Source organism: Pristis pectinata, chromosome 7, assembly GCF_009764475.1.
Source record: "Pristis pectinata isolate sPriPec2 chromosome 7, sPriPec2.1.pri, whole genome shotgun sequence".
NCBI classification, from domain to species: domain Eukaryota; kingdom Metazoa; phylum Chordata; class Chondrichthyes; order Rhinopristiformes; family Pristidae; genus Pristis; species Pristis pectinata.
The window spans coordinates 37,960,871-37,976,700 of record NC_067411.1 but is presented as its reverse complement, the minus strand read 5'-3'; the positions used below and the strand labels follow the sequence as shown (position 1 = coordinate 37,976,700).

The following is a 15,830-nucleotide window of genomic DNA, read 5'->3' as shown; positions in this document are numbered from 1 at the left end:
ACTCTCAGTCAACCTGCTGTGTCTCGTTTGTTGCAATAAATTAGCTAACTGGAGTGGTCGTTAAGAATGCTTTCCCCGGTCCAGTTGCTGCTTTCAGTCTGCAGGCTGTGCTGATAATCTGACTGAGAGAGAGATCCTGCCTTCAGTTGGATCTGATGCCACATTTTGTATGTGGTAGCTATTGTTCTCCACATCCCCCCCACCACCCCCACCCCAGTTTCACATGGGGCATGGTCTTTCTTTGCACCTGATTTAATTTGAAATATCCTCAGCCAGATTTACTTCCACTGCTCTCTCTCTGTACACATACTTTAGTAACACTGCCCGAGCATAACTTTCATGAGAAAAGATTCTTCAGTTGCTATCTCCCTTGGCCTCTGAGCAGCTGGGTTTCTGGGCCTTTTGCCAGAGCTGTCATTCAGAAGCAAGCCTCCCTCAGTCTTTGTATATCTTTCAGTTGCTGTCTTTCCTGGTGAAGACCCCAATATATACATTTTTTGGCTGAATTTCTCCCCCACTCGTGACTTCATTAACCTTGCTGAAGAACTTCCCTATGTCCCTTCAAAGTTTTATTAGGCAGGGTGGCACAGTGGTGTAACTGGTAGAGCAATTGCCTCACAGCACCAGAAACCCAGGTTCAATGCTGATCTTGAGTTCTGTCTAGGTGGAGTTTGCACGTTCTCCCTGTGACTGTGGATTTCCCCCGGGTGCTCCAGCTCCTCCCACATGTCAAAGACGTGGGTTGGTAGGTTAATTGGCCACTGTAAATTGTCCCTTGTGTGTAGGTGAGTCGTAGAATCTGGGAAATGAGAATGTGAGGAGAATAAAGAATGGAATTAGAGTCTGAGAATAATACACAATGGAAACAGACTCTTTGGCCTCATTTGCCTGCGTTTGGCAAATTATTGTAGGATTAGTGTAAATGGATGGTTGATGGTTGGCTCAGGCTTGGCGGGCTGAAGGGCCTGTTTCCATACTATATCTCTATGTGAGTCTATGATTTCCTTGCCTCATTGTGTGATTATATTATTTCCTAAAACACACCCTGGCTCTGATGTTAAAAGTGCTGCCTCCTTGTTCTGGACTAACCCCAGTGGAAGTTGTTTCTCATAGAATTGTTAAAACGTATTCATTGGTAGGTTCTGAGTATCACCAGCCGTGCCAGCATTTATTGCCCATCCCTAATTGCTCTTATAAACTCTGGTATGCTGCATCATTTTCTCAGGGTCTTGAACCGAAACATCGACTGGCCATTTCTGTCCACAGATGCTGCCTGATCCCCCGAGTTCCTCCAGCATTTTGTGTGTTGCTCCAGATTCCAGCATCTGCAGTCTCTTGTGTTTCCACTGAAGTGATAGGAAGATGAGTAAAATGGATTCAAAAATAACTTTCTGAAGCTAATGAGAAATAATTGAATGCCGAGTATTTACAGGTCCATGGGAAAGCCTGGGGTGTCGGTCTCAGCTGGAAGCATTGTCTTTGTTTCTCACTCCATAGATGCTGCCTGACAGAGAATGTTGGAAATGCTCCGTTTTTATTTCAGATTTGCAGCACCTGCAGGTTTCTCTTTGTTTTTGAACCCCACACAGTGTGGTCATAGGAAGTGAATGTTCCACAATGGTTAATGCTTCAGCAATAGTAAGGGCAAACCTCAGGCGGTCTTGTTTAAACATTTGGGCTCAAGGTGAAAATTGGTGGTTGTATTGTGTGGGTCAACAGAACTGTGGTGTCACTGGCAGTGTGAATGTCAGTCTGAATCTTACTTTCCCGAATGTTGAGATGAGTTGATGGACTGTGGTTTTAGAGGTGAAAGAATATTGGAAATGAAAGCGTTCCATTGGAGTAGAGGGGTAGTCTAGGTACCATTCTCCCATAACTGACATCTAATCTGCAGTTGATGTATGACTTTGGAAAAGGGGAAGAAATAGAGAAGGATTTACAAATTGAACTCATTTTTAGGAGGAAGTTATCACAAGCTGAACAAATTTTGGATTAGGAAACTGCAGAAAAACTCTGGAAAGGTTTCATAGGTTTTGGAGGTGTGACTTGTAATGCTCTGTGATTTGGCCTTCTGGAGTTTCAGCTATCTAACTGATGTGTCAGCTGAGGTTTGGTGAGTATCACTCTTGTCCCTAAGGTCAAAGGCTGTGGTTGAACACCTCCAGAGATTTGCAAATTCATGCTGGTGTTCTGGCAGACTTGGCACACTATAGCATTACATGATGCAGTCTTTGAGTTGAGGGCAGCACGGTGGCACAGCTAGTAGAGCTGCTGCCTCTCAGTGCCAGAGACCTGAGTTCAGTCCTGACCTCCGGTGCTGTCCTTATGGAGCTTGCACGTTCTCCCTGTGGCGAATGAGTTTCCCCCGAGTGCTCTGATTTCCTCCCACGTCCCAAAGGCATGTGGGTTGGTAGGTTATTTGGCCACTGTAGATAGCCCCTAATATGTGGGTGAGGAGAAGAATATGGGGTTCGTTGCTCAGAATTTGGGGAGAATAAAAATGGGGTTGATATTTATAGTGTAAATGGGTGGGCTGAAGGCTGTTTCCGTGTCTCTGTCAAACCAAGGCCCTTTATGCGCTCTCAAAAGACCCCATGGCGCTCTTGCAGAGAATAGTGGAGTTCTCCCTGGTCTTCATCTGACCAGTAACCAAAACAGGTATTTGGCTATGATCACATCCTGTTTGTAGGAGCTTGCTTTGTACGAATGGACTGTTCAAGTTTATTGCTGTCATAGGCATACATAGGTATAAATACCATAGAACCATAGAACACTACAGCATAGAAAACAGGCCATTTGGCCCTTCTAGTCTGTGCCAAAACTTTATTCCGCTAGTCCCATTGACCTGCACCCAGTCCATAATCCTCCAGACCTCTCCCATCCATGTATCTATCCAATTTATTCTTAAAGCTTAAGAGTGAGCGCGCATTTACCACGTCAGATGGCAGCTCGTTCCACACTCCCACCATTCTGAGTGAAGAAGCTCACCCTAAACCTTTTCCCTTTTCACCCTAAAGCCATGTCCTCTAGTACTTATCTCTCCTAATCTAAGTGGAAAGAGCCTACCCGCATTTACTCTGTCTATACCCGACATAATTTTGTAAACCTCTATCAAATCTCCCCTCATTCTTCTACGCTCCAAGGAATAAAGTCCTAACCTGTTCAATCTTTCCCTGTAACTCAGCTCCTGAAGACCCACCAACGTATTAGTAAATCTTCTCTGCACTCTTTCAATCTTACTGATATCCTTCCTATAGTTAGGTGACCAGAACTGCACACAATACTCCAAATTTGGCCTCACCAATGTCTTATACAACCTCACCATAACATCCCAACTCCTATACTCAATACTTTGATTTATGAATGCCAGGATGCCAAAAGCCTTCTTTACAACCCTGTCTACCTGCGACGCCACTTTCAGGGAATTGTGTATCTGAACTCCCAGATCCCTTTGTTCCTCCGCACTCCTCAGTGCCCTACCATTTACTGTGTATGTCCTACCTTGATTTGTCCTTCCAAAATGTGACACCTCACACTTATCTGCATTAAATTCTATCTGCCATTTTCTGGCCCATTTTTCCAGTTGGTCCAGATCCCTCTGCAAGCTTTTAAAGCCTTCCTCGCTGTCCACAACGCCTCCAATCTTCGTGTCATCAGCAAACTTGCTGATCCAATTTACCACATTATCATCTAGATCATTGATATAGACAACAAACAACAATGGTCCCAGCACAGATCGCTGAGGCACACCACTAGTCACAGGCCTCCAGTCTGAGAAACAATCGTCCACTGCCACTCTCTGTCTTCTCCCACACAACCAATTTCGAATCCAGTTTACAACCTTTCCATGGATACCTAGTGTCTGAACCTTCTGAACTAACCTCCCATGTGGGACCTTGTCAAAGGCCTTACTAAAGTCCATGTAGACAAAATCCACAGCCTTTCCTTCATCTACTTTCTTGGTAACCTCCTCAAAAAAAACTCTACAAGATTCGTTAAACACGATCTACCACGCACAAAGCCATGCTGACTATCCTTAATCAGCCATTGGTTGTCCAACTACTTGTACATCCGATCTCTCAGAATACCTTCCAATAATTTAACTACTACTGATGTCAGGCTCACCGGCCTGTAATTACCTGGTTTACTTTTAGAGCCTTTATTAAACAATGGAACAACATGAGCTACCCTCCAGTCCTCCGGCATCGCACCCATGGCTAAGGACATTTTAAATATATCAGCCAGGGCCCCTGCAATTTCTACACTAGTCCCTCTCAAGGTCCAAGGATATATCATGTCAGGCCTGGGAGATTTATCTAGCTTTATTCGCTGTAAGGCAGCAAGCACCTCCTCCTCTTTAATCTCTAAATGTTCCATGACACTACTGCTTGTTTCCCTTCCTTCCATATCCTCTATGCCAGTTTTCTGAGTAAATACTGATGCAAAAAAACTGTTTAAGGCTCCACACATAGACGATCACTCTGATCTTCTAGGGGACCAATTTTGTCCTCTACTATCGTTTTACTCTTAATATACTTGTAGAAACCCTTCAAGTTTACCTTCACATTATCTGCCAAAGCAACCTCGTGTCTTTTTGCCTTCCTGATTTCCTTCTTTAGTCTTTTCTTACATTTTCTATACTCTTCAAGTACCTCATTTGTGCCTAGTTGCCTATGCCTGCTATACAGCTCTCTCTTTTTCCTAACCAGATTGCCAATATTCCTTGAAAACCAAGGTTCCCTATGCCTGTTAACTTTGCCTTTAATCCTGGCAGGAACATGCACACTCAAAATTTCGCTTTGAAGGCCTTCCACTCACTGAGCACATCCTTGCCAGAAAACAACTTATCCCAATCCACTCTTCCTAGGTCCTTTCTCATTTCCACAAAATTGGCCTTTCTCTAATTCAGAACCTCTACTTGAAGACCAGTCCTATCCTTATCCATAATTAACTTGAAACTAATGACATTATGGTCACTGGACACAAAATGCTCACCTGCACGTACTTCTGTCACCTGACCTGTCTGGTTCCCTAACAGGAGATCAAGTATTGCATTCTCTCTCGTTGGTACCTCTATATATTGATATAGAAAACCTTCCTGAACACATTTGACAAACTCCAAGCCATCCAGCCCTTTCACAGTATGGGAGTCCCAGTCAATATGTGGAAAGTTAAAATCCCCTACTATTACAACTTTCTGTTTCTTACGTCGGTCTGCTATCTTTCTACCATGAAAAATAGTTTTTTGCAGCAGCAGCACAGTACATTACAAAACAGACATCAGTTAGCATAAACAAATTAACATAAATTATATGTAACTTACACATGTTTCTCATGCTATGGCTGTAATGGATTCAGCAGGCAGCAGAGCACCTTGGGATATTCTAATCTCATGGATGGTACTATAGAAATGCAAGTTTTGTGAAATGGCAGATTATATTGAATTTAACAGAATAAAATTTACATTTGAGAAGTAACAAATGACTTTCAGTGGCAATGTATTGCAAGTTAAAGGAATCGATAACAGAATCCTTATTACTATGCAACTATGTGGAACCACAAAAGAGTTAAAAGTTCAAAGGTTTGGTTAAGTAATAGAACTGTTATTCCAGTTAACCAGCTAATATATAACTACATTCTATGTGTAGTTGCTTGGGTTATGATGGTAATTCCCTTACAGTTTCATTAAACTACGTGTAAAACCTTGCATCCCATTTAGATCTCAGCATAGATTCTAAAAGCTTTGGGAAAACCATAGAAATCAGGAAGCTATATTGGGATGATTCTGCAAATTGGATCATTATCTTAAATCAGGGTAGGCTGTCTTAGTCTGAAATGAGAAAACTTCTCACGCAGAGTATAGTAAAGCTTTGGAGTTCTCTACCCTGGAGGCTCATCATTGACTGCCATCTAAACAGAGATTGAAACAGTTGTGGATTTGGAGGAATTGAGGAATATGATGATAGGGCAGGAAAATGGTATTGGGGTAAAAGACCAGCTAGGACCTTGTTGAAGGTGCAACAGACGAAAGGGCCTGAATAGCTTCCTTCTCCTATTTCTTCTACTCTTCTAAGATGAGACTGAGGGAATTCTTTTTGGAGAAGTGATCCTGGTGTTTTTAAGAGCACCTTATCACCATTATTCCTCTACCTGCAATTCTGTCACAAAGTGAAGATGCTGATTTTAAATGTTAATGAATTTTCAAGTTTATTTTGGATCGCTCTGCAGATTCCATTGCCAGGCAGGACTATGAGACAGAAATAGAAAGTCCGTGTTAATTGGGATGTTAGAAATAACTCGTAGTAACATTTGATCAAGATGTGAATTCTAAAGAAACGAGCTGGGTATATAAAATGAATTTTTAAAGAAAAATCTAGTGTCTTCCTGTGATGTAACTGTTACTTTTATTTAAATAAAATATATGAATAAGTTTGTATTTCCTTCCTGAGTAAATGAAGCTTTTTAGAACTTCACTTGACTCCGTTCAGTTTTCTATAATCAACACCTCCCAAACCAGTGACTTCCACTGCCATGAAGGAGAAGGGCAGCAGGTGCATGAGTTTGCTGCGCAGGTTCCCCTCCAGATGACATCCTGACCTGACTTGGAAATGTATCACTATTTCCTTATCTAAATCTTGGAGCACCCGACCCACCAGTTCTTTGGGACCACGTCCACCAGAAGGACTACAGTGGGTCAGGAAGGTGCTTCACCACCACCTTCTCAAGGGCAATACTGGCTTGCCAGTGATGCCTACATCATATAATTTATAAAGAAATCTTCATTTCCCCACCCCTTCCACTTCTGGACTTGCTGATCCCCATTTTCTTCAATCCACCATGTGCAGTTCCTCTGCTTGAGCTTATGTTCTGGAATTCTAGTTCTAAACCAATATTCCCCTCTATCACTCTTTCCAAAAGACCGTAAGATACAGGAGCAGAACAAGGCTATTTGGCCCATCAAATCTGCTCTGCCATTCAATCATAGCTGATTTTTTTCAACTCCATTCTCCTGCCTTCTCCCTGTAACCCTTAACTCCCTTACCAATCAAGAACCCATCAATTTCTGCCTTAATTACACCCAATGACTTGACCTCTACTGCCCTCTGTGGCAATGGATTCCTCCATTAAGACCCTTGTTAAAACGTACTTCATAAAAATTTTTAACATGCTTGATGGCAGAATTTGTTTCTTAATGTTCCCATGAAGCTTTATGGGATGTTTTACTTTGTTAAAGTTGTCATGGAGATATAAGTCACTGCTAATGGTGTCAGGAAAATTCTGAGGCTGGTTCTTCATTAGCACATTTTAAAAAAAACAGTTTTAGATAATCTTTTAAAACAAAATGCAAGTGTTCCTCCTTTGACTAGAAACTTTATAGTTTCAGATATTGCTCTATAAAAATGTATAGAGGAAATACAATGCAATCAGTACGTCTCTTTCTTTACATTCATTGTGCCATCAAACCAATACGCACTCTCACAAAGCACCAGTGCTATCCATGTTTCCCCTTTACACAACATATCCAGTGTTTGAGAGGTTGTTGCACAGGACCCAGCCAATCAGTAGAAGGGCCAAAACTATATCTGTACTGATGGATGTGTACCCAGTTTAAGTGACTGATGCACACCAACGTCACAGCACCTCTTGTTTGAGTCTTGCGCTGCATGCATAGAAACGATAAAAAGTTTTTCATTTTTATAGCATCACTTTCAGGAAATCTCAAAGCATTTCATAGCTAATGAACGGCTTCTAAGGTGTGCTTACGTTAGGAAATGAGGCAGCCAATTTGCTCACAGTGAGCTCCAACAAAGAACAAGTTGATGACCAGAGGGTTTGTTTTAATGATGACATTTTGGGTATAAACACTTATCCGGCTAGTGGACGCACCTGTTTGTTTTTAAATATTGTTATGGGGTTGTTGGACATTCACCAGGGAGAGCGGAAAGGGTCTTGGTTTAGTGTTTCATCGGAAAGAGTACACCTCCAGCACTTGCTCAGTGCAGGTCAGTGGAGTGTCAGCATAGATTAAACCAGCCTCCCCTCCATTGACTCTATCTACACTTCTGCTGCCTTGGGAAAGCAGCCAACATAATCAAGGACTCCTCCCACCCGGTCATTCTCCCTTCTCCCCCTACCATCAAGCAGAAGATGTGAAAGCTTGAGAACACATACCAACAGGCTTAAGGACAGCTTCTATCCCGCTGTTATCAGATGCTTGAACAGACCTCTTGTACGATAAAGATGAACTCTTGATCTCTCGATTTATCTCGCCATGGCCCTTGCACTTTATTTGTCTACCTGCACTGCACTTTATTTGTAACTATATTCTGCAACTTTTTTCCTTGCGTACTGCCTCGATGTACTTAGCAAATGATCTGTCTGGATGGCATCCAAACAAAAGCTTATCACTGTATCTTGGTGCATGTGACAATAATAAACCAATTACCAGGCCTTTGGTGTAGAACCCAAACCATTGACCCTGTGATTCAGAAGTGAGCATACTTCCCACAAACCACAACTGTTGCCAAAAAACATGAAAATGAGAGTCATCCAATGTTTTTTTTCCCCTAATCAATCTGAACCTTCTGAGGATGTAAACCTGAAACAACTATATAGAACATACAGCACAGCAACAGGCCTTTTGGCCCACGATGTCTATGCTGACCGTGATGCCAAATTAAACTAATCCCATCTGCCTGCACATGATCCATATCCCAGCATTCCCTGCATATTTATGTGCCTATCGAAAAGCCTCTTGAATGCCTCTACCATATCTGCTTCCACGGCCACCCCCAGGCAGTGATTTCCAGACACCCACCACTCTCCGTGTGTAAAAACAAACTTGCCACCAGTCATCCCTTTAAACTTTCCCCTCCTCACAAAGGAATGCCCTCTGGTATTCGATATTTCTACCTTGGGAAACAGACTCTGGCTGTCTACCCTGTCTATGCCTTTCATAATTTTATAAACTTCTATCAGGTCTCCCCTCAGCCTCTGACGCTCCAAAGAAAACAACCCAAGTACATCCAACCTGTCCTTACAGCTCATACCCTCTGATCCAGGCAGCTTCCTGGCAAACCTCTTCTGTACCCTCTCCAAAGCCTCCACATCTGAATACTCATCCTGTTTTATCTTTCAGTCTGCTGATGTTCAAGCATCAAGCCCCGTTTCATTGGTCAAGGAGCGGAATGTCGTTGGTTACAAGTGCAGCTTTTGTTTCGAAGTCCATCCAACACCCAGAGCTATATCGAACCACCTTCGCAAGCATGTTGCATTTGGCGAGTCTCTAGATACTGTCCGCACTGGTGATGAGGTGAGTTTTATTGTTGGAAGCTTATTGCCGGCTTTTCAAATGGGTCCCTATATATGTCGTTACAAGGGCCTTGCTATCCAGTTTGGAATGCGGTGTGATATTGCAGTGTGCATGCCATTGTTGTGTATTATAAAACTGATAACATTTCTTTCTATTTACGTTTTGGAGCCTTTGTACTATTTATCAACATTGGTCTGTTCTGCCAACAGAAAGCTGTGTTCTACTGGGTCTGTGCATCTGTGCCATAGTGAAGGGTCCCATCTTGCCCCTTGGCTATACACTGCTGAATCTTCCTTCAAACAAAGGCCCTTGTGTCTGACTGATGATCGTTGGAAATTAACCCATAAATCAACTGATAGGCAGGCAGATGGTGCACTCTTTAGGAGCAGCCAGATTGACTGCACCAGACCCATTTCTAATCACATGATACTGTTGCCTGTGAGTTTTCTTCCTTTGGGGAAAGTAGGTGTTGTACACTGCCCGTGTGGAACATCAGAACAGGACCTGGCCTTTCATTCCCTTGGGCCTTCTCTGCCATTCAGTGAGATCACGGCTGATCTGTATATTAACTCCATATATGCATCTTTTCACCCTTAAAATCTTTGGCTACTAGAAATCTATGAACTTTAGATTTTAAAATTTGACTGCCTCTTGTGGAAAGGAGTTTTGCTTTTTTGCTACCTTTTGTGAGTGGAGGTGTCTGCTAACCTTGCTCGTGAAAAGCCTGGCAGCAATACTTTACCAATGCCCTCAAGTCCTAGAAGGGATAGTTTCTCTACACCCACCCTAAATTTGGATTAAATCACTTATAACCTTCTAAATTCCAATCGTATTCTGAAGCCCACATTTTTACTTTCATCCCTCTCCTTAATCTTGGGAGGCATTTGATTACTAGGGAAGATGCATTATTTGTCTGGAGGCCAGTCCAAAATTGCTCTTCAATAAAATTCAGTTTCTGGATGGACGTAGACTAATTCAGTGAGATGGCATTGGGGAAGAAAAATTCCAGAGAAGGGTGAAATTATCCACTTTGGTCAGAAAAATAGAAAGCAGAATATTTTCTTCAGAGGGTGAGGGATCAGTAAATGCTGATATTCAGAGCGTGTGTTGAGGGAGAAGGGATATGTACTCCTGAGTTACAGAAAGTTAACGCCCAAGAACGTACAGCAAAATTTTGCAAGGGATTACTTGCTGAGGTTATACAGGGCTTTGAGACCACACCTGGAGTACTGAGTCCAGATTTGGTTTTGATACCCAAGGAAAGATTGTACCTGGAGCCTATGCAACTGTAGGTTTACCAGATCAATTCCTGGGATGAGAGAATCGTCCGGGGGATGGAATTGAGCAAGAAGGACACATTCTTCTAATCTCCAGTGAATCCAAGAGGTGATCCTATTAAAACCTTGCAGGATCGACAGGCTAGTTCATCTGGCAGGAGAGTCTGGAACTAGAGGGCAGAGCTGCAGAATCAGGGATCAGCCAGTTAAGACTGAGATGAAGAGGAATTTCTTCACTCGATGGTTTTGAATCTTTGCCTCAGGTACTCAATCATTCCTTGTATTTAAGACCTCAATAGATTATTGGACACCAATTAGAGGACTATGGGAATAGCAGGAAAATGGACTTAGTTGCAGGATTGGCCGTGATCTTGATTGGATGGCAGAGCAGCCTCGATGGGCCGAAATGGTCTAAATTTCTTATGCCCTAATGTTGTTCTTCCCACTAGAACACAGATGGAGAAACTACTTCCGTATCATCAGCGGAAAAATTGTCAGAGGCTTTGCCAGGGGGAGTGCACGAGCCGCAGAGCTGGAGGTGGAGGAGGATGCCACTGGTGTGGACGCCACCCTTGGGGATACCCGTGCAGTCAGTGTGATCGGATTCTAATGTCCTTGCAGGGTTTGCGTTCCCACGAGAGGAGTCACGCCGCTTCTGCACTGTTCAGCCGCGAAGGCAAGCATCACTGCCAGTATTGTTTGTTCGTCACTGCTTTCCGGCAGAAGTAAGTATACATTCAAGCTCTTTGTTTGACTGCGACTGTGTACCACGAGACTGTGGCCCACAGGGCTCACAAAGTGCTAACGCTCTTGCTAAGAGTCAACAGACCCAGTGGCTCTGACTGCTGGAGGGGTGAATGCATTAGGCCAAGGCAGAAATATCACAGCTGCTCAGCAGTTGGACTGAAGAGGGCCAGGATGTGTTTACACTTAGGTTTTGCACTATGAATCAAAAAGTTGAGGGAAGCCTTGTATATCAGAGACTGAATCTTCCCAGGCATGGCAAGCCAATCATCATTTCCTTACACTGTGGTTTTTAAACATTCCACTCAACCAACTTTGTAACATTGCTGACTTGCTTCACCTGCTAAGGTAGCTTCTCCCATATAGTTGTCCCTTGTTCGTTTTATATTTCAGCTAACCGCTGTTGGATGTGGTGAGACTTTCAGTTTTTGCGTTCCTGCATCTTGTCCTTTTATTCCTAATTTGTAAACAGTCAGTGTGCCTTTATCTGCCTTTAAGAGGCTCTTAGATAGGCACACGAATATGCAGAGAATGGAGGGATATGGATCACGTGCAGGCAGAAGGGATTATGTGTCATTAGCTTAATTAGTTCTACACAACATCATGGGCCAAAGGGCCTGTTTTCTTCTATCTGTGTCAACCCCTCTAACTCTCCAACGCTTGTGCTCTTCTAGTTCTGGCCTCTTAAATATCCCTGAATTTAACAGTTCCACTGCTGGTGACTGTCCCTACAGCCATCTTTTTCAAGGCATTCCTTAAGACTTGCCACTTTGGCCAAGCTTTACCTGCCCTAATATCTCATGTGACTGGGCATCAGTTTTTTATTTGGATAAAGCTGCTACCTTTAATTGCGAGAAAGGTCCTTAATTCTGTAATTTGATTTAATAGGCTTCATTAGAAACGCAGACTTGTATTACTAATCCTTTTTATGGGCTAAGATGTCCAAAGCCCTTCACAGTCAGTGAGAAACTCCAAGTGCATTCACTGCTGTAAGAAAAACGGCAGCTAATTTCTACAGAGCAAGATCCCACAAGCAGTGCTGTGGTAATACCAAGATATTTTTTCTTGATGATGATCAGGATGTAGTTGATAATTCCCACCTCCCTTCTTTGAAATGGTGCCACAAGATCTCTTGCATCCACCTGAGAAGGCAGACAAGACTTTGGTTTAATGTCTCATCATTTCCTCAGTACTGCGCTGGAAACTCTGGATTTTGTGCTCAAGTCTCTGAAGTGGGGCTTGAACCCATAACCTTCGACTCAGTAGAAAGAGTGATACCCACTGAGCTACAGTTGGCTCACTTACAATATTAGCATAAATTTAGGCAATCGCTCTGCATGGTTGAGATCCCTAATCGCTAGAAATTGAAGAGCTTAATTTACTGAAATATGAGCTTCAAAATTGAATCTGTGAATATTCAATTGTTTAGCTAATATTATTTAGCCCATTTTATTTTACTTGCATATCATGGTTCAAGCTGCCTTCACAAATTCAGTTTTGAAGCTCACATTTCATATATTGTACTCACAGTGTGATACTCATAATTTAAAAGCTCTTTGATAGACAATTGATTGTCCCCGCTATTTGGATTGGAGAACTTTAGAGAGAAGGAGATTAATGGTATTACCAGCACTGTAACCGTTCATTAACTAGCAACATTTTAGCAGCCAACCTATTCGACTTTGATTGTGAGAAGTGACTTTTGTCAGTCATCCTTCAAGTAAAAATTTCAAAGTTAAGGTAGCTGCCCAGAATTTTCTAACAACTTTTTTGGGTTTTATTACTGTTATCCTGGCAAGGTAGAGTTGTTCTGGATCTCCAAGAAGTAGTTTTCCTTGTGCTAGGATTTCCATACCCTGGGAACAAGTGATGTATTTTTTTTCATTCATTGGATGTGGGCATCAGCGACAAGGCCAGCATTTATTGCCCATCCCTTATTGCTCTCTAAACTGTGAGTCTTGTATCACACACAGGCCAGATTAGTTACCTGGATGTATACATGCATAAATCTTTGAACAGATTACTTATTGATAGTGCTGTTTCAGCCACTGAATTGGAGTTGGGGTAGAATATGTCACAGTAAACAAAGTCAATTTGCTTAAAAAAAAGATTCTACTTAAAGAGCAGAGGAAACACAAACTATAGCAACTTCTCTCAATAAAAAGCAGGGCCATTTCTCCAGAAAATCTGAGTTAAGGATAGTTGCATGTGAATTATGTGTATAAAACCAATCTCAGTTTTGTACAGCAGTGTAAACATCAGGTTTGATTGGCAGGGAAATTACCCCGTCATCTCCCCTCTATTTGGCTCTGGCATTCCCTCTTCATGCAGCCATCTCTGGAGGTGGCAGACTGAGTTGAGATAGTGGTCAGTCAAGCATATGGGATTCTGGGCTTTTGTTGTTCATCACTCGTTCTCGAATAAGACCATGATATCTAGTCTCTTGTGTTGCGATGTGTATGGAGATGGCTGATTAGACCAATCTGGGCTCAATCAAAACTGAGATTGATTTTATACACATAATTCACATGCAACTATCCTCAACTCAGATCTTCTGGAGAAATGGCCCTGCTTTTTATTGAGAGACATTGCTATAGTTTGTGTTTCCTCTGCTCTTTAAGTAGAATTTTTTTTAAGTAAATTGACTTTGTTTACTGTGACATATTCTACCCCAACTCCAATTCAGTGGCTGAAACAGTATTATCAATAAGTAATCTGTTCAAAGATTTATGCATGCATACACCCAGGTAACTAATCTGGCCTGTGTGTGACACAAGACTCACAGTTTAGAGAGCAATAAGGGATGGGCAATAAATGCTGGCCTTGTCGCTGATGCCCACATCCAATGAATGAAAAAAATACATCACATGTTTCCAGGATATGGAAATCCTAGCACAAGGAAAACTACTTCTTGGAAAACTACTTCTTGGAGATCCAGAACAACTCTACCTTGCTTGGATAACAGCAATAAAACCCAAAAAAGTTGTTAGAAAATTGTGGGCAGCTATCTTAACTTTGTCTGAAATTTTTACTTGAAGGATGACTGACAAAAGTCACTTCTCACAATCAAAGTCGAATAGGTTGGCTGCTAAAATGTTGCTAGGTGACAGAGGTGCAGGGAAGGTGTAGCATCAGTGGTTCTCGATGTTCGAGATTCTTTTTTCCTCTTTGCTTCCTCCATTCTGTTAATTATTATTAATAGTAATAGTGTTTATTAATAGTAGCATGGAGCACAAAAGCAAGGGGATTGTGTGAAAACTTTGGGGGAAAATAAAGCATTGCTTAGACTACAACTAGAACATTGTGTCCGATTCTGGTCACCAATTTCAACAGGATATGAAGGTCCTGGAGAAAGGGCAGTAAGGGTTTGCTAGATGGGCTCAGGCAATGAAGGATTTCAGCTGCAAGGAAAGCTGTGAGGAGATTTGATTGAGGTTGTCAAGATCCTGACAGTTTAGGCAGGGGTAATTGGGAGGAACTCTTTCCCCATGAGTAAATGGTTCAGGGATCTAGATCCGCACAGATTCAGGAGTGATACAAGGAAAAGCTCTTCCACTCTGTGGTTGTGATTTGGAATGTACAGCATGAAAGTCTACTGGTTGCAGATTGTGTTTTGGCTTTCAAAAAAGAATTGAATAAATATTTGAAGGTTTAAGAACAGTTTTGCAGGACTATGGTGAAAAGGGGGTGAACAGAACCAAATGGATTATTTTACAAAGTGCTGGGGAAAAAAACGTATTGGACTAACTGGCCTTCTCATGGGCTGTGACATTTCTGGAGAACCAGATAGGTTTTTGCAATAGTTTACTAATTTCATGATCATCATTACTGACTGAAGCTTTTGTCTTTCCATATTTATGCAATTAACTAAATTTCAGATCCTACCATGGCAATGGGGAAATTAGGTCACTACTTCTCTTATCATTGGTCAGATTTACTAGTCCGGTAACTTAAGTCATTCTGCTACTCTTTCTGCAGTGAAGAGTTGTGTTGAAGTGGTTCCAAATGTCAGATGCATTGTCAGCACACAAGGATGGATTTAGTCCCCTACTAGTGCAAATACAGTTTGATTTAAACATAATCTGCTACTCCCTCTGAGACAAAGGACTGTGGTTCAAGTTCCACCCCGAGACCTGACATTGATAGTCTAGGTTGCAGGATTGAGGGAGTGCTGATCTGTTGTGCACCCTTTCTTCTAGATGAGCTTCAGTTCATCACCTCAAGCAGACTCAAAACATCCCACAGAAACACAGTGGTGCAGCTGGTAGAGCCGCTGCCTCACTGCTCCAGAGACCTGGGTTCAATCCTGAACTCCAGTGCTCTCTGTGTGGAGTTTGCACATCCTCCCTGTGACTGTGTGGGTTTCCTCTGGGTGCTCTGGTTTCCTCCCACCTCCCAAAAATGTACGGGTTGGTAGGTTAATTGGCCATTGTAAATTGCACCCAGTATGAAGATAAGTGGTAGAATCTGGGGAAAGTTGCGAATGAGGAGAGTAT

The 15,830-nt window shown here is 42.3% G+C and overlaps 1 protein-coding gene across 7 annotated transcripts in view; it reads left to right on the top strand.

Moving 5' to 3' along the window:
* Nucleotides 1–15,830, top strand: part of znf462 (zinc finger protein 462) — a 128,652-nt gene that overhangs the window by 93,118 nt on the left and 19,704 nt on the right. For 6 of the 7 annotated variants that reach the window (XM_052019389.1, XM_052019386.1, XM_052019385.1 and 3 more), the window contains 2 exons: nucleotides 9,140–9,313; nucleotides 11,212–11,315. In XM_052019389.1, coding sequence (XP_051875349.1) covers nucleotides 9,140–9,313; nucleotides 11,212–11,315 — 278 coding nt within the window. Of the gene's footprint in view, nucleotides 1–9,139; nucleotides 9,314–11,039; nucleotides 11,316–15,830 lie in introns of all 7 variants that reach the window. The other variant, XR_007956620.1, reaches the window with a different exon arrangement.